The sequence below is a fragment of the Hippocampus bargibanti genome, linkage group LG05 (genome assembly GCF_051943395.1).
Source record: "Hippocampus bargibanti isolate YZ-2025 linkage group LG05, ASM5194339v1, whole genome shotgun sequence".
In the NCBI taxonomy this organism is placed as follows: Eukaryota; Metazoa; Chordata; class Actinopteri; order Syngnathiformes; family Syngnathidae; genus Hippocampus; species Hippocampus bargibanti.
Genome location: NC_142738.1, coordinates 30,160,729 through 30,183,937, shown reverse-complemented (window position 1 = coordinate 30,183,937; position 23,209 = coordinate 30,160,729). Strand labels below are relative to the sequence as shown.

General features: G+C 45.2%; 2 protein-coding genes across 2 annotated transcripts in view; one reads left to right on the top strand and one right to left on the bottom strand.

The window, feature by feature from the left end:
* The window catches only part of LOC148898474 (CUGBP Elav-like family member 2), a 28,563-nt gene extending 23,771 nt beyond the window's left edge, over window positions 1-4,792 (top strand). The window contains exon 14 of the mRNA XM_088995648.1: window positions 3,029-4,792. The gene's annotated coding sequence lies outside the window, so the exon portion shown is untranslated. The remainder of the gene's footprint in view (window positions 1-3,028) is intronic.
* A 5,469-nt stretch (window positions 4,793-10,261) lies between these two features.
* On the bottom strand, window positions 10,262-22,211 carry hsp90b1 (heat shock protein 90, beta (grp94), member 1). The gene is made up of 18 exons (XM_088995647.1): window positions 22,052-22,211; window positions 21,347-21,449; window positions 18,902-19,043; window positions 17,426-17,542; window positions 17,015-17,346; window positions 16,826-16,937; window positions 16,607-16,741; window positions 16,410-16,526; window positions 15,170-15,307; window positions 13,935-14,012; window positions 13,796-13,861; window positions 13,448-13,717; window positions 13,122-13,367; window positions 12,913-13,049; window positions 11,635-11,713; window positions 11,317-11,472; window positions 11,099-11,230; window positions 10,262-10,535 (listed from the first exon to the last, which is right to left on the bottom strand). Exons 1-18 carry the CDS (start codon window positions 22,098-22,100, stop codon window positions 10,509-10,511), a joined length of 2,436 nt encoding a protein of 811 aa, XP_088851773.1. The 5' UTR covers window positions 22,101-22,211; the 3' UTR covers window positions 10,262-10,508.
* Window positions 22,212-23,209: the final 998 nt, after the last annotated feature.

Here is a 23,209-nt window from a genome sequence, read left to right as displayed (position 1 = left end):
ATATTTAGAAATGTGAGTCACGCACGCACGCATGCACGGCCACTTTTCAACAAAGTGTCAGAATATATTATTCAAAATAACTTTGTGATAATACTCACCGTTAACATGAATGGTTTTCAGTTCCTCGTGATTGGTAAAAATCCAGCCAAACGATCGGAATAAAAGTCAACATGCCAGGTCCATACGCAAGGTTACCGCTAGCTAGCCTGCACGCTTGCTTTCTGCTGTCTCTCACAGAAGTATATTGATGCTAACGTTAGCATGGGGCTTGGCATAAGTACCACTGACATTCGACTGTTTCATCCATGCTAGTTTCATTGAAAATTAGAATCTATCTGTGTGTGTGTGTGTGTGTGTGTGTGTGTGTGTGTGTGTGTGTGTGTGTGTGTGTGTGTGTGTGTGTGCGCATCAGCTTTTGCTAGTGTGTGTGCGTGTGTGTCCATTTGTGTATATGTTTGTGTGCATCAGTGTGAGTGTGTTGTTTTTGTGTGTGTGCACGTCAGCGTTTGCGTGTGTTCATGTCTTTGTGTGGCGAAGTTACCGCTAGCTAGCGTGCACACGGCTCATTAGCTTCCACCCTTGCTATCTGCAATATACTTCTCGCAGAAGTATGTCGATGGTAACGTTAACATGGGGCTCGTTAAAATATCACTGACATTCCACTGTTTCATCGATGTTATTGTTTCATTGCAAATTAGAATCGCGAATCCTCCGGTGCATTCAAGCTGGATCGTACTCGTCATTTATTTTATTTTTTTTTACTCGTCGGGCTCATTTAAAGGGGCGTTTACCTGTTTCAACATGACGGCCAGTATCGTCCAATCAAAATTGCGCTTTCCGCCAACTGCAGCTCCAACAAGAAATGAATGGCGAAAAAGCGAGAATATGTATTTCGTTTTGTCTGCGAGCCATATGCAATCATCAAAAGGTTCCCGACCCTTGCCTTACGTGTTTCGGCGTATAAGAAGAATCTGTTGTAAATTAGGCACCAAATCACGTCAAGGGGAATGAAAAGCCCAATTCACCCGTCGGCTGTTGTGAAAGTGAGAGCCTTTTTTTGGGGGGGGGGGGAGCTGGTGAATTTTCGTGACATCATCGCCACCATTTACAGGGTGACCCAAAAAGATGCGTACCTGTGAAAATGTCAATTGTGGCTTTGATTTCAAATTACAACCACACATTCATTTCTAAGCGCCTTTCAAAACTCGCTAGCTAGCTAATAGATAGCCAACAGATACCTAGCTAGATAACCAGTCAGATAGTGAATAGATAGTTAACTAGATAGCAAGCTAATTATAATAATAACAATACATTTCATTTCTATGCACCTTTCAAAACTCTCAAGGTCACTTTACAGTCACAGGATCAGTTTTTCTGTGGGTGAGCAGCGGCAACCACACGCGCCAGCGTTCATTCAACCCGGAAGCTAGCTAGCTAACTAATACCTTGTTAATAGCTAGCCATCTAGACAGGTAGCCAGACAGATAACGAATAGCTAGCTAGCTAGCTAGATAACCAGCTAATTAGTCAGATAGCTAATAGACAGCAAAGATGAACGAATGAACAGACGGATAGACAGCAAATATATAGCTACCCAGCTAGTTAGTTAGATAGCAAATAGATAGCTAGACAGTTAGATAGCTAATATAAGTAACTCAAATAGATACAAAACCTAAGTAATATATAGCTAGCCAGATAGATAGCTAATATATAGCCAGCTAGACAGAGAGCAAATAGATAGCTAGATAGATAGCAAATAGCTATCTAGGTAGGTAGCTAGCCATATAGCACATAGCTAGCCAGGTAGCTAGCCAGATAGAAATAGCTTATTAGGTAGGTAGATAAATAGACAGCTGCATAGCCCGATAATAATAATGATGATTCCATTTCTAAGTGCCTTTCAAAACTCTCAAGGTCACTTTACAGTCACAGGATCAGTTTTTCTGTGGGTGAGCAGCGGCAGCCACACGCGCCAGCGTTCACTCAACCAGGAATAACTCAAATAGAAAGCTAGCTAGCTATATAACAAATAGCTAGCTAGCTAGCTAGCTAATAGATAGTAAATATATAGCCAGATAGCTGGCGGCAGAGGTTAATGCTCATGTCGCGATGAAATCTGTTTAAAAGACCGGTCCCACATCCATATATATTATGATATTATTGACGTTATTGTGGTTTACGTAGGACAATTTGACATTTTAGTTCGGACTTTAGTAAGCATCATTGAATTTCACAAGATTCATTTCCTTTGGCGGGCCGAATAAAATGATGTGGTGGGCCAGATTTGGCCCCCGGGCTATGACTTTGACACCTGTGCCATTAATGGACAGAAACTGTTGCATGGTCTTCCATAAACTCACTAATGTGTGGTTGTAATTTGACATCAAACGCTTTTTAATCAAAGCCACAATTGACATTTTCACGGGTACGCATCTTTCTGCGCTTTGTTCCGGCATCGAAAGGCCTTTGGGACCTCATTCAAATACAGGTGACACCGGACTTACGACCGTTTGGAAGGGTTTCAACTTATGACCGTTTGGTCGCAAGTCGAAATCCATTCAAAGTGTTGAAGATATGACTCGCAAACTCCCCCTGTGGTGACATCACGCAGTCGATTGCTGTACGAGAGTGAGACGCTGGCTGGCTAACCAAAATCGTACACGTTGCCGGCCTGCTGGCGCATTGCGGTGCCAGGCGTAGAATTCAAATTATAAAAATAGGGTCGTAAGTACGGGTGGTCGTAAGTCGAGTCGGTCGTAAGTTGGATGTTACCTGTAGTTGATTGACAGTCCAAAGTGTGGAGGGATCGCGCGCCAGCTCGGCTTTGGGGCGGCCATTTTGGGCGATGGGGCGGCCATTTTGGGCGATGTGGTGGCCATTTTGTTTTGGGGGTGGGGCTTTGTCTTGTTGTTTTGGGTGCCTCATGGCTCAAAGGATTGATGTGCCGTGGCCCTAACGTTGTTCTCTCTCTCTCTGTCTGTCTGTCCGTCTGTTGTGTTCTTGTCCCTTTTGTTTGATTTTCTTTTAGAAGCAAATGTCCATTTGCTCCTCATTAGCCTAGCATGCGTTCACCGTGTTGCAAGGCAAAGGCGCTGGTCTCCTCCTCCTCATCCTCACCGCCGCCATTGTTTGTGACGTCACCTGGCCCCGCCCACTTAGCTCAACCTGACTCCTTTCTGCATGCGCGTTCATCACTTTTGTTGTTGTTTTTGTATCAAAATGTGATGAGTTGGGAGAGAGGTTAAAGCAGAAAGTAATGTGAAAATGTTTTTCTCCCCCCCCTTGAATGTTTGAAAAACCTGTGGGATTTCTTTCTTGAGCTTTTTGCTTTGTTTTTGTTTGTAAATAGCCGTCGGTAGGCTCGAATACAGGGATTGGCACGCCAGCTGTGCTATTTGGTGCCATTAGCAATATGTTCAAGGAAGGAAAAGGCTTGGAAACCACTTTTTTTTTTTTTTTAATCTTTCCCTGATCAGTTTAAAAAAAAAAAAAGCTTTGGCGCTCCTTTTGGCAGGCAGCATCAAGATTTTGAAATTTGGGCTTTTTGTTTTTATATCTATATAGAGATCTACTAGCAATGGCACAATAAAAGGTACATTTGTTCTGTTGATGACGAATGACTACCTTACACCAGTCAAAGTGATTGACTACTAGACAATCTGTGGTTGAAATGCACACTTAGATGATCAGCGACATTTTCTACCATTCAATTCAACTAACGCAAGCGACGTCGTATGGGGTTGTTTTGTTTTTTTGCGTGTGTGTGTGTGTAGATTTATGTTTAATGTCAAAAAGGGGGATGGGGGAGGGGTTGGAAACAAACAAAAAAAAAAAGCTATTTGACGGTCGCTTTGACTCAAATGTGGAAATTCCACTGCATCCTTTCAAAATAAGTTTGGGATTCCCTTTGGTACGCATTAATTTTCCATCGTTTCTTTTTATTTAATTTTATTTTGAATGCTTTGACTTTTGTGTGCTTTTTTTTTTTCTCCAATGGCGAGATGATGTCTTTGCTTTTCTTTTTCAAAGTTTTGGAAACTCCACAACACGCTTTCTTGTTTGTTTGTTTGTTTTTGGAATGGCGGAGCCCCTGAAGACAAGACCACTCACCCCTGCCGCCCCCTTTTGGAATTGTGACCCTCCTTATTACCCGCCCGCCCGTATTGGTTTACAAATACATTCCACTGTTTGTGCACAAAGGTTTACACTTGCCCCATGGGTGATATTCTGTTTGATTGTACCACACCGAAACAACCACTTCTATAGCTCCGCCCCCTTCCCCACCAATATTATTATTTTATTTTTATTTTTTTTTTTTGCGCTAATGAGTTTGCCAACTCAGGGTTTTTCTTTGATGTGTGACAAAGGAAAATTATTGTACAGCTTTGTTTATGTCAACTTGTCTGGACACCCCACCGCCACCAACCCCCTTACAAAAAAGTGCACACAATGTCTTTGAAAGGAGCACTAAGCACAAAGACGGGAGCTTTTCTGGGGCAGAAAAGCAGCATGTGTGTGTGAGTACGTGTGCATGTAGTAGTTTTTTTTTTTTTTTTTTTTTGAATGCTTTTGACTGTGTTTTTTCTAAATCTCTCGTTCTATATAAAAATTAAAATGTAATGCAATACAATAATTGAAGTGCCATACACGTCTAGAAAACTGCCTACAACACATCCTCGTCGGGCCTTTGCTTCGATTGCTGCACTCGGCCTTTTTTTGGGGGGAACGCCAAAGGCCGGCGAAATTTCGGGGGTCGTCAATGTCGTGTCGTTTTTTTTTTTTTTTTTTTTTTTTTTACACAAACTCCCCCCCCCCCCCCCCCCCCCCACCCTCCCTCCCCATGTAGAGAGAAATAGAGGGAGGCGGCATCTGTTTATAGGGCTCAAAGTAGGCGGCGGCAAGCTCACGCACTGCAAACACTTTGTGACCCCTGACCCCACCTACTAGACTGGATGGGACGTTTTTTGTTGTTTTTTTTGCGTTTGTCTTGTTTTGAGAAGAAAGCACAAAATGTCCCCCAAGCGTTCAGCCAGACAGTCTCACTTCAGGGGCTCCCATGGCCAAATCGGAGCTGTCAACAATCACGCTTTGAATTCGGTTTCATCTCGGGCGACACTCGCCCCCGTCTTATTTTGAAAAGAAGCCTTTGTTTGTTTGGCAAGCCAAAGCGCTCGCGCGCCATCTTGTGTTGGTTTGAGGAGGGCAAGGAAGAACAAAAAAAAAAGCCCAATCGGAGGCTTTTTTTTTAACCATTGGAACTTGTTTTGTTGATCGTGACCTTTTTGTACCGGTGCCGCTTTTGATATTGGAATTAAAAGGAAAGAAATTGAAATTGTCTGGCCTCCTCACCTTCACCAGCTCGTTCTCACCGTTTTATGTCTTTAAAACTAAAAAGACCAAGAAAAAAAACCGGTTTTGTCTTGACTCTCCTCACTTAGTTAATACGTTTTTTTTGGGGGGGGGGGGGGCGGGGCTTGCGATCTTCTAAACGGTGGTAAGTTTCATGTTCGAATTTGTGCTGTCATCTGGATTTTGGATGTCATTGTCTTAGTTTCACACTTAAGCGTATAGTTTAAAAAGTTTCTTTTATTTTGAAAAAAAAAAACGTTTGTGTAGATTATTTAGTGTGTGTGTGTGTGTGCGTGTAGGGCGCGTGTGTGTGCTCCCCCCACCCACATAGCAGAGTGTGTAGACCCCCCCCCCCCAAAAAAAAAAAAACTGTTCTTCTTTTGCTCGCTGTTTGTTCATATGTGGTGTGTTTCTTTGCCTTTGTCTCCAAATTAAACCATTTTCCTCCCCTAATATGGACGCCGTCCGTCTTTGTCTTTGTCTCTTGTTGAGTGGTGTACCAACATTAGAAAACGACCCCCGCCCTCCACAGAGAGCAAGTGAGAGAATGAGCCGCTTTTTGCAAACCTTGTTTGTCACTTTTGTCTTTTTGCTGCCAAATTGACAAAAACCAAGCATGCGCCACAATGGGCCAAAATAGAAGCCTAAGACAATTATAATAATAACACATTTCATTTCTATGCGCCTTTCAAAACTCTCACTTTACAGTCACGGGATCTGTTTTTTCTGTGGGTGAGCAGTGGCAGCCACATGCGGCAGCGTTTACTCAGAAGTAACTAAAATAGACCGAAAGCTAGTTAGCTAGCTAATAGATAGGTAGATAGTCAAATGTAACCACAATGGGGCGCAAGCCATTGTCTTATTGTGCCGGTCCCAAGCCTGGTTAAATACAGAGGGTTGTGTCAGGAAGGGCATCCGACATTTTTTTTTTGCCAAAACAAATACAGTGGGGCCTTGGCTTACGAACAATTGGTTCCCAGACAGAGTGTGTAACCCAAAAATTAATTTCCCATCGGAAACCATTAAAATGACAATAATGCGTTCCCAGGTCTCCATAAAATATAATTTTCAACTAAATAAGCCTTAAAACTACACACAACATACTTTATTCTTTGTATAATAACTGTTCTATTGTATTGTAATGAAAGAAATACACTGCACTGTATAATAAAGTCACTTTATTTACATTTGCGATGGTCGTTGATGGCTCTTAATTGACACCTGTTGCTTTCTGACTTGTAAGGTCTTCCGAAACTGAGGCATCACATTATCATTCATCATGTTGACGATTCTCATAGCCACAGTCTTTTCTGGATGGAACTGTTCAATAATTGATGCTGCAGCCATCTCCTCCTCCTCGCCCTCAGATGACAACTCCTGAATGGCTTGTTTCTGCTTGTCCTCTTGAAGGCAAATCAAATCCTGTGTGTTGAGAACCTCATTATGGTCAGCAACAAGCTCCTCGATGTCATCTGCATCCACTTCGAGTCCAATGGAAACAATGTCGTCCAAAACAACAGTCATGAGGATCAAATCCTTCAGAGTACCTCTCAAGGATGCATGCGGGCCACAAATTCTTCCATGCTGCTTCCAAGGATCAAAGGGTAACATCATGCCAAGCCTTTAGTCACGTGAAAGCATCGCGTAAATAAAGCCTTTGTGTAAAGCTTTTAGGCGAAGGATGGTAGCAATGGTGGACTTAGCATATCTGCTAATCCACTAAATCAGACAAACGCACACCTTGTTCGTTTTTCTCAATGATCTCCGTCTTCTCCTCGACTGTAATTTTGTTTTGTGTCTTCTTCGGCTGAACACGAGCCTGTGGTGGGGTCTTTTTCGGTCCCTAACAGCAAAGGTATCTGTAAAAAAACTCCTTGGAGGCGATCGACATCTCTCTCTGTCTGTCGCAAACCGAGGCCCCACTGTATGCGAATCAAATCTCTGAATCCGATACCGGATCGGTCGAGGCCCGGGTGTCAGAGATATGACAGTCAGGCACTGTGGACGAAGACTCGGAACCAGAAAGATTGTCCCTACTGCCAGCAGCAAACGTAGTCATTCATGATATACTTCTGAATTCTGCAGCCTTCCGCCAAGCTATTTATTGAGAGTACATGCAAATTAAAGTGATACATTAGTAAAACATAGTTTTCTTGATTAGAATACCACAACTCTTGAGTCTAAGCACCAACAGCTGTAGGCAATAAAACATTGTTTTCCATGAACTGATAAATTTGTAACCTGGCTTATGACCTCTTCCTGTGAAGGAGTTTCAAGTCGTAAATTGTTCCTGTGATAAGCCAGCCAGATATCTAATAGATAGCTAGCGAGCCAGCTACATAGCTAATAGATTGCAAATAGCTAGCAAATAAAGTACTCTCAAGGACACTTTACAGTCACAGACAAGCATAGGTACAATAATAAATAAAATACAATTATAAATAGAACCAAGAGATGGAGCTACACAGGAAATGCAATTTTAAATAGGTTGTTTTTGAGAAAGGATTTGAAGGTGGGAAGAGAATCGATGTTACGAATGTTGGGAGGAAGTGAGTTTCAGAGCTGAAAACGCTGTCCCCCATCGTGTTGAGACGGGCAGGGGGGCACACAGAGGTGGAGGGAGGAAGAGGATCGTGTGATGCAACGGTGCAGCATGTGATTGATCAACAAAATGAGCGCTGATTTCTAGAATGGACAAACGAGATGAGAATCAGAATCGGAAAGCCTTTAAAGGACAACAGATGTCTCCGGACAAGTTGTGTCCATAATTTGTAAAATGGCTTCAAATGACTTATATTGAGCGTATTTTAATAAGATTCCACCGCATATAGCTATATTTTACGTTTTAAGACTCGCTCTGAATATTCAGGAAGTCTTGTTTTTGAGTTGGTGACGAGTCCGTACGTGACGTCACCAAATGACCGCCCCCTGATCGAAAAAAAGACGCATTGTAGCAGTCCTTCCATCACGTCAATGTATTTTGCTGTACTTGTTTGGTCTGGGGACCTCGTGTTGCACCCAAAAGCTGCCAGAAGAGGGCATCCAAGCTCCATATAAGGAATTTATCAGCCTGTGGAAGCGGAGGTGGCCACTGGAGGTCGCCATTTTTATTTACTGTTCAGGACGGGCTTTTCAAGAATCGATGGACATTATTAAGGTTGGACAGCTAGCAAAAATAGCCAATAATATTGCAACTTGATGAGGTGATCATGAATCCACACGTTGCGTTAAAATGTGAACACTTTCATGAGTTCCTGACGTTTCTTCAAGTCACAAGTTATTTCCTGGCCAACGGCACCCTCTGGTGGACGTGTAGTCATATCATACCACACTTGCAGCTGATTCAGACATAGCATGACTGAAGGCCGAGGAGTGACATGCACGGCCCGCCACTGTACTGTTCGCCACTGGTATGTTGTTGTATACGTACATAAATAATGCAGCAAGTGTAAAAAATATTACAGGCTAATATTAGCATTAACAGTTAATTTGAAAAATTGTAAATATTATGAAAGGAATTAAATATTTACCTTATTGCGCAACGGTATATCCTAACAATTGGCATGTTCACCAAAGAAGCCGGCAAGTTGCTCACAGATGATGTATTCCTAACAATTTGATCTAATGCAGAATTCTGGGTCTCAGCTCTTTGACACAGAAAATATTCGGGTCCTCAAAATCAGTAGGTGAGACAAAGACTGAGACTGAGAAGACCAGTTTTAAAGGGTACTACAGTGGGACCGTGGCTTACGCACTTAATTGGTTCCCAGACAGAGTGTAAGGTGAAAAGTGTGTAATCCAAAAATTAATTTCCCATAGTAAACCATTAAAATGAGAATAATCCGTTCCCAGGTCTCCATAAAATATAATTTTCAACTAAATAAGCCTTAAAGGACAACCGACGTCTCCGGACAAGTTGTGTCCATAATTTGTAAAATGGCTTCAAATGACTTCTACTGAGCGTATTTTACAACGATTCCACCGCACATAGATATATTTTACGTTTTAAGACTCGCGCTGAATATTCCGGAAGTCTTGTTTTTGAGTTGGTGACGAGTCCTCACGCTACGTCACTGAAGGAACGCCCCTGACCGAGAAAGGACATACCTTGCATCACCTCAATGCATTTTGTGGTACTTTGTTTGGTCTGAAAATGTCGTGTTGCACCAAAAAGAGGCAGAAGAAGGCAACAAAGCTCCATGTAAGGAATTTATCAGCCTGTGTAAACGGGCTGATTCATTTCCCACACGGAGCTTGGTCGCCATTTTCTGCCTCTTTTTTGGCGATACATTTCCCCCCAATGTTGCCTCAAAATGGCACGGAATAAATTGTTTAATCGATTGCAAACATGTATGCTTTCCTCTTCAGAACTATTTGAATCATATACATAACAGGATGTGTAACAAGAAAGCATCTTCTCCGAATCTGAAGCCATTGTTTTGATTCACTAGCAATGCAAGCAGTCTTGGCGTGACGTCACAAACTGGGGGCGGGACTTTCTGAAAATGCCCAATTCGCAGCTCAGTTTTCGGCAGATTTTGGACACTTTTAAGTCATTTTTATTGGTGTTTTGCATTTGACTAAAAATATCATACTGCGTGTTTTGGCTATTTTAGATGCTATAAAACGTTTTTCTGAAGTCAGTTAGGAAACAAAAACAATGACGTCGGTTGTCCTTTAATGTTTATCCTACACAATGTTTAACATGGGGAACTAAATGTACTTATTTCCTTCAGGAGCAACACAAATGCAACAACAACAACAAAGCAGTCCAAAAATTAGTGCGCTGTCACATTGAAGGCACTAATTTCAGTGGTGAAAAGGAAGCAGCGGATGGGCTCATTCAGTGCTTTGATTGCCACCCATGGTGGGTGTGGGAGGTCCTTTCAAAGTAAAAGACAAAACGTCAACCTTCCTTTTCCCAGGAAACATTTATTCAATCAAGAGGCAGGATCTTTCCATCAACACAGTCAGTTAAATATTAACAAATGTACAGGTGTGAGGAATGTAAAAAAAAAAAGAAAGAAAAACTAAGAAAAATACAACCTCCCCTCCCCCACCAAAAGGAGGAAAACAAAAATCACAACCAATGGACAGGACAAACGCGGGAGGAGGGAGGCCTGGCTGGCTCTCAGTGGACGGGTGTTCTTCAGGCGGCCTCACAGTTCCGTGTTCTTTGTCACCACCTGGAAGGAAAAACCAGGAAGTGACGTCAAACGCCAGGAAACCAGGAAGCGACGTCAAACGGCAGTAAACCAGGAAGTGGCGTCAAAAGCCAGTAAACCAGGAAGTGGCATCAAACGCCAGTAAATCAGGAAGTGGTGTCAAAAGCCAGTAAACCAGGAAGTGGCGTCAAACGCCAGGAAACCAGGAAGCGACGTCAAACGGCAGTAAACCAGGAAGTGACGTCAAATTCCAGTAAACCAGGATGTGACGTCAAATTCCAGGAAGTGACATCAAATTCCAGGAAACCAGGACGTGACGTCAGATGGCAGTAAACCAGGAAGTGGCGTCAAACGCCAGTAAACCAGGACGTGACGTCAGATGGCAGTAAACCAGGAAGTGGCGTCAAACGGCAGTAAACCAGGAAGTGACGTCAAATGCCAGGAAACCAGGAAGTGACGTCAAATTCCAGTAAACCAGGAAGTGACGTCAAATTCCAGTAAACCAGGAAGTGACGTCAAATTCCAGTAAACCAGGAAGTGGCGTCAAACGCAAGACCGGCTGGCGAAATGCAAGGCGCTCTCACCACGTCGTCGTCGTCTTCGCCGCCATCGTCGTCGTCCAGGACTTTGTCGTCGTCGTCGTCATCCTGGTTGTCTTCCGCCTCCTCCTCCTCCTCGACTGGCTCCTCCTCCTCCTCGACCGGCTCCTCCTCCACCTCAAAATGAGCACAAGAAGCCCCGCCCCCCTTGCGTTGGTACGCGTCCGGCCGGCTCAAAGCGGCGGCGGCGGCTCGGCGGCTACCTGCTCTTCCAGCGGGACGTTCATGCTGAGCCTCAGCATGCGCTCGATCCTGTCGCCGTACGCTTTGGTGTCGGCCAGCTGGTAGCCCGAGCGCAGCGTGGCCGTTTCGAAGAGGACGGCGGCCAGGTCCGACGCCGTCTGGTCCTCGGCGTCCTCCTAAACCCGCCCCAAAGGAACACCTTTTTTGGTCAGGACGACTTTGCATTGCGGACGTGCTTTCCAGAGCAAATGGATTTGGAGACGCCATTGTCAACAATTTCAAGATGGAGGTCGCGACAGTGTCAGCCATTTTGAGGATTTCTCGGCGGCTGGACTTACGTTGACCCGCTTGAGCATCTGCTTGATGAGGGGGTGCTTGGGGTTGATTTCCAACGTCTTCTTCTGACTGGCGTAGTAGCTGCAAGGTCGCGGCGGCACGTTAGCAACACGCTAATAATAATACTACTAATCCGTTTCATTCACCACACGCGCCAGCGTTCACTCAACCCAGAAGTAACTCAAATAGAAAGCTAGCTAGCTAATAGATAGCCAACAGACACTTAGCTAGATAGCAAGTGAGTTAGATAGTGAATAGATAGCTAGCTACATAGCAAATAGCTAGCCAGATAGCTAATAGATCGCAAATAGCGAGCAAATAATAATAATAATAATAATAATAATAATAATAATAATAATCGATTTCATATCTCATCTCAAGGACAGTTTAAAGTCACAGGATATTTTTTTCTGCGGGTGAGCAGCGGCAGCCACACGTAGCAGCGTTCACTCAACCCGGAAGTAACTCAAATAGATAGAAAGCTAGCTAGCTAGCTAATAGATAGCCAACAGACACCTAGCTAGAAAGTGAATAGATAGCTAGCTAGATAGCAAATAGCTAGCCAGATAGCTAATAGATTGCAAATAGCGAGCAAATTATAGTAATAATAATCAATTTCATATCTCAGCACCTTTCAGGACTCTCAAGGACAGTTTAAAGTCATAGGATATTTTTTTCTGCGGGTGAGCAGCGGCAGCCACACGTAGCAGCGTTCACTCAACCCGGAAGTAACTCAAATAGATAGAAAGCTAGCTAGCTAGCTAATAGATAGGCAACAGACACCTAGCTAGATAGCAAGTCAGTTAGATAGTGAATAGATAGCTAGCTAGATAGCAAATAGCTAGCCAGATAGCTAATAGATCGCAAATAGCGAGCAAATTATAGTAATAATCATCCATTTCATATCTCAGCGCCTTTCAAAACTCTCAAGGACAGTTTAAAGTCACAGGATATTTTTTTCTGCGAGTGAGCAGCGGCAGCCACACGTAGCAGCGTTCACTCAACCCAGAAGTAACCAAGTAAATGAACCCCCCCCAAAAAATGCTATATCAATCAATATGGATATCGCATTGTATTTTGGACATCTGCCCCAATTTCAAGTGCATATAACTTCAGATCCATCTCATTTAGGAATTAACTTTTTTTCCCCCCTGATAAAAGTAGAGAGTCGAAGGTTTCTCACGCTGCGTTCAAAATTCAGTGGGTCCTGCAATTTGAGTGACAATGACCCCGTTAGCGAGCCGTTAGCGAGGCGTTAGCGAGGCGTTTGGCCAACTCACTTGGTGGAAATGTCCTTTCCCGTCTGGTAGGCCTGCGCCTTCATGATGCGCTCCATGTTGCCCGACCAGCCGTACTGGCTGGCCACCAGCGCGCACGGCGACTCGGTCAGCCGCTGAGACAGCACCGCCTTCTCGATCTGAAAAAAACAGCCAATCGGTTCAAAGTGCCTCTTTTTTTTTTTTTGCCGGACGTCGGTGCGTTTGCCGACCTTGTCCTTGAGCGCTTTGTCCTTGAGCCAAGCGGTGAGGGGCTCAAAGTCCTTCTCCTGCGCCTCTCGCTTCTCTTTGGCCCGCTCGCTCTCGTCAAAGTTGACGCCCTCCTTGGCCACGTTCTGGAAGCGCTTGCCGTCGAACTCGGGCAGCGCCTGGATGCAGTACTCGTCCACCGGTTCCGTCAGGTAGATCACCTCGTAGCCCTTCTTCAGCAGCCGCTCCACGAAGGGCGACGCCTCCGCCTGGAGGGCAAAGGGCGGCTAAGTGGGGGCAACGGCCCCCACTTAGCTAAGTGGGGGCAACGGCCCGCGGGTCTCCGTACCTCCTTCCTGTTGGTGCCGGCCATAAAGTAGATCTTGTCCTGCTTGTCCTTCATGCGCTGGACGTACTGCTCCAGGCCGGCCAGCGCCGTGTCGCTGTGGGACGTCTGGAAGCGCAGCAGCTTGGCCAGGCGGGTGCGGTTGGAGTGGTCCTCGATCACGCCCAGCTTCATGTTGGTGCCAAACTCCTTCCAGAACTTGTCGTCGTACTGCTCCTCCGCAATCTTCTTGATCATGTCCAGCGTTTTGCGCACCAGCTTCTTGCGGATCACCTGATCCCCGGGGGAGAAAAGCCAAATGAGCTCCTGGTGGCGGACGCCGAGGCATCCGCGGCAGCGGCGGCTTTGCACCTTGAGCAGTTTGTGCTGCTGGAGGGTCTCTCGCGACACATTCAGAGGAAGGTCATCGGAGTCGACCTGGTGTGAAAAAGCAAACGAGCTAACGGGATTCGTTTTTGACGGCGGCGGCAGGGAAGGAGCGAGCACTCACCACGCCCTTGACAAAGTTGAGATATTTGGGCATCATGTCGTTGAAGTCGTCCGTGATGAAAACCCGCCGGACGAAAAGCTGCCGCGAGACACAAAAGGCCACATTTAAGCAATAATAACCCATTGGATTTCTAAGCGCCTTTCAAAACTCTCAAGGTCACTTTACAGTCACAGGATCAGTTTTTCTGTGGTGAGTAGCGGCAGCGTTGACTCAACCCTGAATAACTCATACAGCGAAATTTAACTCGCTAGCTAATAGATAGCTAATAGCTAGCTAGCTAAATAGAAAACAGATAGCTTGATAGATAGCTAATAGATAGCAACACGAGGCAGCGTTGACTCAACCCGGAATAACTCAGATCGAACTTTAGCTAGCTAGATAGCTAATAGATAGAAAATAGCTAGCTAGCTAATAGATAGCAACACGGGCCAGCGTTCAATTAACCCGGAAGTAACTCAAATAGATAGAAAGCTAGCTCGCAAGCTAATAGATGGTTAATAGCTAAATAGTAAACTAGATAGCAACAGGCCAGTGTTCACTCAACCCGGAATAACTAATAGATAGAAAATTAGCTAGCTAACTAATAGATAGAAAATTAGCTAGCTAACTAATAGATAGCAAATAGCTAGCTAATAGATAGCAACACGAGGCAGCGTTGACTCAACCCGGAATAACTCAGATCGAACGTTAGCTAGCTAGATAGCTAATAGATAGAAAATAGCTAGCTAGCTAATAGATAGCAACACGGGCCAGCGTTCAATTAACCCGGAAGTAACTCAAATAGATAGAAAGCTCGCTCGCTAGCTAATAGATGGTTAATAGCTAGATAGCAAACAGATAGCTAGGTAGATAGCAACTGAGCCAGCGTTGACTCAACCCGGAATAACTCAAATACAGAGAAAGTTAGCTAGCTAATAGATATCGATTTCCGTTTCGGACGTACGAACGAACGTCCGAAACCTTCAAATTTGTCCAGATGACGGCCGAAGAAACCTTCTCATCGATGGACCACTCTTGTGCGACTGAGAGCTTACACAGACGTATAGCTAATAGATAGCAAATAGCTAGCTAGCTAGGTAGATGCTCATAGATAGCAACACGCCAGTGTTCACTCAACCCGGAATAACTAATAGATAGAAAATTAGCTAGCTAACTAATAGATATCAAATAGCTAGCTAGCTAGGTAGATAGCTAATAGATAGCAACACGACGCCAAACCGAACGAGCAGCCTCACCTTGATGTAGTCGTTCTTCTTGGAGCCGTACTCGTCAAAGAGGCCGCGGGGGGCAGCGGTGGGCACAAAGAGGATGGACTTGAAGGTCACCTCGCCCTCCGCCGTGAAGTGGATGTGGGCCAGGGGGTTCTCGGTGTCCTGTGGGGGGGGAGGGACTCGTCAGCGACGCTTGTGCCGGCATTCAACGACCCACCCCCGCCAACGGATAATATTAATCATCATCAGCAATTTCATTTCCAAGCGCCTTTCCAAACTCTCAAGGTCACTTTACAGTCACAGGATTTTTCTGTGGGTGAGCAGCGGCAGCCACACGCGCCAGCGTTCACTCAACCCGGAAGTAACTCAAATAGATAGAAAGCTAGCAAGCTAGCCAACAGATACCTAGCTAGATAGCAAGTCAGTTAGATAGTGAATAGATAGCTAGCTAGATAGCAAATAGCTAGCCAAATAGCTAATATATCGCAAATAGCTAGCAAATTATAATAATAATAATCCATTTCATTTCTAAGCGTCTTTCAAAACTCAAGGTCACTTTACAGTCACAGGATCAGTTTTTATTCTGTGGGTGAGCAGCGGCAGCCACATGCGTCAGCGTTCACTCAACCCCGAAGTAACGCAAATAGATAGAAAGCTTGATAGCTAATGGATAGCCAGATAGCCAACAGCTAGACATCTAATAGCTAGCCAGTTAGCTAGATAGCAAATAGCTAGCCAGATAGCTAATGTATCGCAAATAGCGAGCAAATTATAATGATAATCCATTTAATTTCTAAGCGCCTTTCAAAACTCAAGGTCACTTTACAGTCACAGGATCAGTTTTTATTCTGTGGGTGAGCAGCGGCAGCCACATGCGTCAGCGTTCACTCAACCCCGAAGTAACTCAAATAGATAGAAAGCTAGCTAGCTAGCTAATGGATAGCCAGATAGCCAACAGCTAGACATCTAATAGCTAGACAGTTAGCTAAATAGCTCATAAATAGCTAATAGATAGCCAGATAGCCAACAGCCAGCCAGCTAATAGCTAGCCATTTAGCTAATGGATAGCTCATAAATAGGTAATAGATAGCCAGATAGCCAACAGCCAGCCAGCTAAATAGCTAATAGCTAGCCAGCTAGCTAATGGATAGCTCATAGTTAATAGATAGCCAACAGCCAGCCAGTTTATAGCTAGCCAACTGGCTGATGGATAGCTAACAGATAGCATCTAGATAGCCAGATAGCCAACATGGCCCTTTCCTACCTTGGAGAAGGTCTTGTAAAAAGCGTGGTACTCGTTGTCCTCCACCTCCTTGGCCGGCCGCTGCCAGATGGGCTTGATGTCGTTCATCAGCTCCCAGTCCCAAACCGTCTTGTCCACCTGAAGACAACCAGCCAAGTGGCAATTGAAGACACCAAAATTCACACTGGTGGTGGTTTGGCCCGCCGCCGGCGCTGCACCTTTTTGGTCTTGGGCTTGTCTTTGTCCTCGTCGTCCTCCTCTTCCACCTCAGCCTCGTCTTGGGAGGCGGCGGCTTCTTTCTCCGCTTCTTCCGCCGCCTCCTCGTCGTCGACGGGCTCCTCGACCGTCTCCGTCTGACCACAAACAAACCATCTCCGCTTGAATCCCCGACCGGCAATTTGATTGATCGGCGGAAGACGCCACCCCAAGATGGCTACCTTGCTGGCCCAAACGTAAATGGGGAAGTTGATGAACTGCGAGTATTTCCTGACCAGATTCTTGATGGTGTCCAGCTCCAAGTAGTCCGAGGCCTCCTCCTTCATCACCAACCTGCCCAAGGGAGCAGAGGTGAGCCAAAGCCGTGCAGCAATACGCGCCGAACCGGCACCGTACCGCTCGGAACTTACGTGATGGTGGTCCCGCGGCCCAGCGTGTCCCCGCGGGGGTCTTCGATGACCGAGAAGCGGTTGGAGTCCGACTCCCAGATGTGCTGCGTGCCGTTGTTGTGCTTGGAGGTGACTATAACCTTGTCGGCCACCAAGAAGGCCGAGTAGAAACCCACGCCGAACTGTCCGATCAGCTCCGAGGTGGACTGGTCTTCCGACTGCATCTCCGTCATCTTGTTGAGGAACTCGCTGGTGCCCGACTTGGCGATGGTGCCCAGGTTCTTCACCAGCTCTTCTTTGGTCATGCCGATGCCCGTGTCCGTGATGTGGAGCGCGTTCTTCTCTTTGTCCGACTGCGGGGGGAAGGTCGGGTATTTCACTTCAGTGGCCGCCCGCTGCCAGACGGCGGCGATGGCGGCGACGCTCGCTCACTTTGATTTTGATGGTCAGCTCCTCGTTGGAGGCCAGCGCCTCGTCGTCGGTGAGCGACAGCAAGCGGATCTTGTCCAGGGCGTCCGAGGCGTTGGAGATCAGCTCCCTGAGGAAGATCTGAGGGCAACATTGCCCGCGGTGAGGCCAAAAGCTCCAGCCGGGACAGGACAGGATGCCCCCCCGTCCCCCACCGCGCCCCCCCTTAATAATCCATTTCATTTCCAAGCGCCCTTTCAAAAGTCTCAAGGTCACTTTACAGTCAGAGGATATTTTTTCTGCCGGTGAGCAGCGGCAGCCACACACGCCAGCGTTCACTCAAACAGGAAGTAAACAGATAGTAAGCTAGCGAGCCAGCCAGTAGATAGCCAACAGATAGCTAACTAGATAGTCAGCCACACAGATAGCTATATAGCTAATAGATAGTGAAATAGATAGAAAGCCTGCCAGCCAGCGAGTAGATAGCTAATAGATAGCCAACAGATAGCTACCAGATTGCTAGCCATCTAGATAGCCATATAGCCAATAGAAAGCCAAGTAGAGAGAAAGTTAGCTATCCAGCTAGTAGATAGCTATCCAGCTAGTAGATAGCTAGCCATATAGCCAGCCAGATAGCCAAGAGAAAGCTAAAGAGAGAGAAAGCTACCTAGCTAGAAGATAGCTAATAGATAGCCAACAGATAGCTACCTAGATAGCCAACCACCCAGATAGCTATATAGCTAATGTGTAGAAAGCCAGCCAGCCAGCTAGTAGATAGCTAATAGATAGCCAACAGATAGCTACAAGATTGCGAGCTACCTAGATAGACATATAGCCAATAGAAAGCTAAGTACAGAGAAAGAAAGCTAGACAACTAGTAGATAGCTAATAGTCAACATATAGCTACCTAGATAGCCAACCACCCAGATAGCTACTGTATATAGCTAATAGGTAGCTAAATAGACAGAAAGCCAGCCAGCCAGTAGATAGCTAATAGATAGCCAACAGATAGCTACCAGATTGCTAGTCACCTAGATGGCCATATAGCCAATAGAAAGGTAAGTAGAGAGAAAGCAAGCTAGCCAGCTAGTAGATAGTGAGCCATATAGCCAACAGATAGCTAGCCTGCTAGATAGCCATATAGCCAATAGAAAGCTAAATAGAGAGAAAGCTAGCTCGGCAGCTAGTAGATAGCCAATAGATAGCTACCTAGATAGGAACCACCCAGATAGCTATATAGCTAATAGATAGCTAAATAGATAGAAAGCCAGCCAGCAGATAGAAGAAAGCTAGCTAGATAGCTAATAGATAGCTATATAGCCAATAGATATCCAGCTAGATAGCTATATAATTCATTGACAGCTAACTAGATAGCCAGGCCGCCAGCTAGATAGCAAATAGCTCGCTAGATTAATAAATCAAGAAATATTCAGACTAAATGCCGATTTTTCCCCTTTAGTCATTCATTTAACAACATCCATTTTAAACGGCAGACGTTACCTCCTTGTTCTTGTACAGCGAGTTGATGATCAGCTTCATCATGCGGTTGACCTCGGCCTGAAAGGCGTGCTTCTCAGACTTTTCTCGGAGTTCCTTGACCTGGGCTGCGTTCAGGCCGTCCAGCTGGATGGCTTCCTCCTCCCTGCGCCACAAGACAAAACCTCCACTGGGTGAGTGGGCCACAGTCTCGCCGCCAGTCTGGTCACAGGAAACTTCTGTACTTTGAAGGTGTCGGACATTTCGCTTCTTATCCAAGAGGCTTTGTCAGCAAACTAAAATTTGCTGGTAGTTTTGGCCCTATATATCCCTACTATCCAGACATGGCGGTGACAGACTGCTATGATAGGCCCCGCTCTCAGGTTGGGGGGGGAGCAGAGGACTATTCCCTGAGGCTAGCTACACTGATTACTTCTATTGTCCTGGTTGATTATGGGGTCTACGATTGGCCTGATTGCCCCATTTGCTCTGGTATCACCTCATCAGCATAACTAAGCCTATGTGGTCTAAGAAGTCTGTTGTAAGAACGATCCAAATTAAACCTCACCCCACCATGTAACATGGAAACATTTCAAAGCCTGCATGGGCCGCTTTGATGGTGCGTACAACCAATGTCATTTCTTCCATTTGCTTCTGTCAGTGAGACGTGCATCCCAATTTTGCAGGAAAGCAAGACGGGAAGGTGCCTGTCTCACCTACAAAGCCGACATTTATCAAGGCAGGGCTTGAAATTGGCGGTAGTCCGGTCGTCCGAGGCGGATGGATGCTACAGCTTTGTGATTGCTTTCAACATTTAGCTTGTAGTAATAATAATAATCCCTGTTCATTTCTAAGAGCAGTGTTTGAAATAACGTCTGCCTGGAGGCCCGGGGCGGACAACATTTACGTCGGGCGTACAACTTTTAAAACGTCTCGGCCCGGATGGCCGACAACTTCAAGAAGAAAAAAAAAAGACATTTTTTTTTTGTCAAATCAAATGTTTGTTTTATTAAATAAAGCAAACCGCTAAAGACACATGGACTCCTCTTTCTAAACTCTCAAGTACACTTTACAGTCACGGTATCGTCCGAAGCACGAAACAGGCTTCTGATTGGTTGCCGTGCAGAGTATGCAAATTGCCAAACGAATGTTCGTTCGGCATTTTGGGTTAACCCAATCAGAAGCCTGTTTTGAGCTTCGGACTATACCGTGACTGTAAAGTGTACTTGAGAGTTTTGAAAGCCGCTTAGAAAGAGGAGTCCACGTGGCTTTGTGCAGACAACGCAACGCAAACGTTTGTTGCATTGTGAACCATGACGACAAACGACAAGCGCCTTTCAAAACTCTCAAGGTCACTTTACAGTTAGTTTTTCTATAGGTGAGCAGCGGCAGCCACACGCGCCAGCGTTCACTCAACCCGGAAGTAACTCAAATACATCAAAAGCTAGCTAGCGAATAGACAGCTAGCCATTTGTCTAGCTAGCTAGACAGCTCATAGATAGCGAGCTAGATAGCCAGCTAGCTACATAGATAGTAAATAGATATCAAATACATAACAATAATAAATGATAAATTTCATTTATAAGTGCCTATCAAAACTCCCAAGGTCACTTTCCAGTCACAGGATCAGTTTTAGTTTTATTAGACGTGCTGTTTTATTAGATGTGAGGTGTGGCTAACGGTGTGGCTAACGAGTACACGAACATGCGCCACAGCTTTAACTAAAGACACAAAAGTACAGAGAGTTGTACTCACGTTTTGGTCATGAACTCACATTTGAAGTTATCTAGCTAGCTACGATGCTATCTATTTGCTATCTGTTAGCTGGCTGGATGGCTATCTAGCTGTCTATTAGCTGTCTATTCGTTGTCTATCAGCTGTCTAGCTGGCTAGCTATCAGTGGGTATCTATTAGCCGTAAGTGGGTATCTATTAGCTACCAGTGGGTATCTATTAGCTAGATAGCTAGCTTTTTATCTATTTGAGTTACTTCAGAGTTCAGTGAACGCTGGCGCATGTGGCTGCCACTGCTCACCCACAGAAAAACTGATCTTGTGAGTGTTAAGCGACCTTGAGAGTTTTGAAAGGCGCTTAGAAATGAAATGGATTATTATTATTATTATTATGTGGTTGAGTCCCGTGTAATCTAGCGTGATGTGACAACCACATTTCAACACTATGAAATACTGCTCCACGAATCATTGTATTATATTTTGGTGCTAAATATCTTTTTAATTATTCAATATCATGGCACTCACGATGATATGGGTATTTTATGTATAGAATTGCATTGTTGTCTAGTCAGTTTCTAGTCCAATGTGAAGTAGTGAAGTACCATCGTAAATTAAATATTTTTATTTTATGGTATTTTTATAGTGACACGAAGTTGGCAGGACTCCTCCTTTGAAAATGCGATGATGATCGCTTAGACACGTCGCTCGTGTTGTGGGGGTGTGCTATGTTTCCCAACCTCTGAACCACCTCGTCGTCTGTTTTGGAGCCGTCCCTGCTTTTGCCCAGGTCCTCTTCCACGGTGCCGTCCACGTCCACTTCATCCTCGGCCCTCACGGAGGCTGAAATTCAGGATGGAGACGTCACGTGGACAACAAGTTGCACCGACAGGTTAGTTTGGCGGCGAGCATCCACACGACTTGAATTGCGGCAGGCGAATCAGAGTATGGGGCCCCCCTCACGCAATATATGATCCTCCCTCCACTTGTGTGTGCTCCCCTGCCCCTCCGTCTCAGCACGATGGGATGGGGGACATGGCTTTCAGCCGAAACTGCCCCCAAACTGTGGAAGTCACTTCCTACCCCACATCCGCCAAATTGATTCCTTTCCCACCTTCAAATGTCATCTTCAAAGCAACCTATTTCAAATTAAAACCAATCCATTCAAATGAAAGGCTTTTTGCTTCTTTCTGATTCTCTGTATACTTTTATTTCCCGTTTCCTTTTATAATTTGATCCACGGTTTTATTTACGTGCCTGTTTTGTGATTGTATGGTGTCCTCGCGTGCTTTGAAAGGCGTTTCTAAATCAAAAGTATTGTCATGTTACAAGGCGTCAATGAACGACTGAACAACGGCAAGAAGAGTTAGCTTAGCGGCTAAGGCTAGCAAGTGGTTCCTTCCCGCTATGCCAGCGCCAATATGGCCGCGTGGCGGCTTACTCACCGAAGGCCAGCAGCCCGAGTACGAGTCCTATAAGGCACGCCCGCTTCATTTTGAGAGAACAACTTGATCGCGAAGGTTGCACCTCGGTCGAACGATGACAAGAAAGCACGCCGTTCCGCGAGAGACTGACAATGAGCGTCGCTAGACCGCACGGGACACTTAAATGGCTCGCGCTGGACCAATGGCGACGCACCACGCACGACCGTCCACCAAACACAGAGGAAACAAAGCAGCCCGGGGACCAATCAGCGTCAGCAACATAAGTCGATGCCGTAGAATCGTGGATGGCCGCCATTGGCCGCCGAGGCTACCCCCACCACCACCACCCATTGACGACGAGTTCAATTCGATTTGTTTAGCATCTCACAAAACGTCTTTTCATTTGACGTGGCTACAACAAAGATAGGAACGGAAATAGATTTGATAGCTAAAAGTCTTTAATACCACGACAGCTGCTACTTGGGTTCAAGGGACCAAATCTGATTGAGCAAGACTCAAGTGGCACGAATCTGTTCTCACTTCCCCCACTTGGGTTTGGCTTATTCTACGCAAATCTAAATTTGCGTTTTGTATGCCGTCTAGCTCAGTGGCTCCCAACCTTTTTGTGTGTTACGGCCCAAGACATGTAATCAGAATCATCTTTATTGCCAAGTATGTAGAACACACAAGGGATTTGTTTACGGTAGAACATGCTGCACTAGTATCATCATCAAAAAATTGCAGAGGCACTATACAGTTAGCATAGATACACTAATAAATAAAATACACTTACAAATAGAAACAAGAGATAAAGCTACACAGAAAATGCAATTTTAAATAGGTGGGTACATCCGACTAGTATAATAGAATGCTAGTACATGCTATTATACAGCTTTTTCGGAATCTGTGTCCTCCATCTTCAGAGGTTTGATTCGCATGTTCAAAGTCAAGTCAAAGTCAGCTTGATTGTCAAATATGCTAATATGCATGACATACAGCCCACATATGAAATTACTGTCCTCTCGGACCCAGTGTGCAAGGCACTTATCATGACAACAAGCATAATAAACATGGTGCTTTTTTGCACCTGTAATGCAATCATCACATCCCCGTTTTCTTCAGTGGCAAGGTCGGTGCTGTTGGACAGTCTGCGGCTGAATGGATGCATGGCTTGAGGAG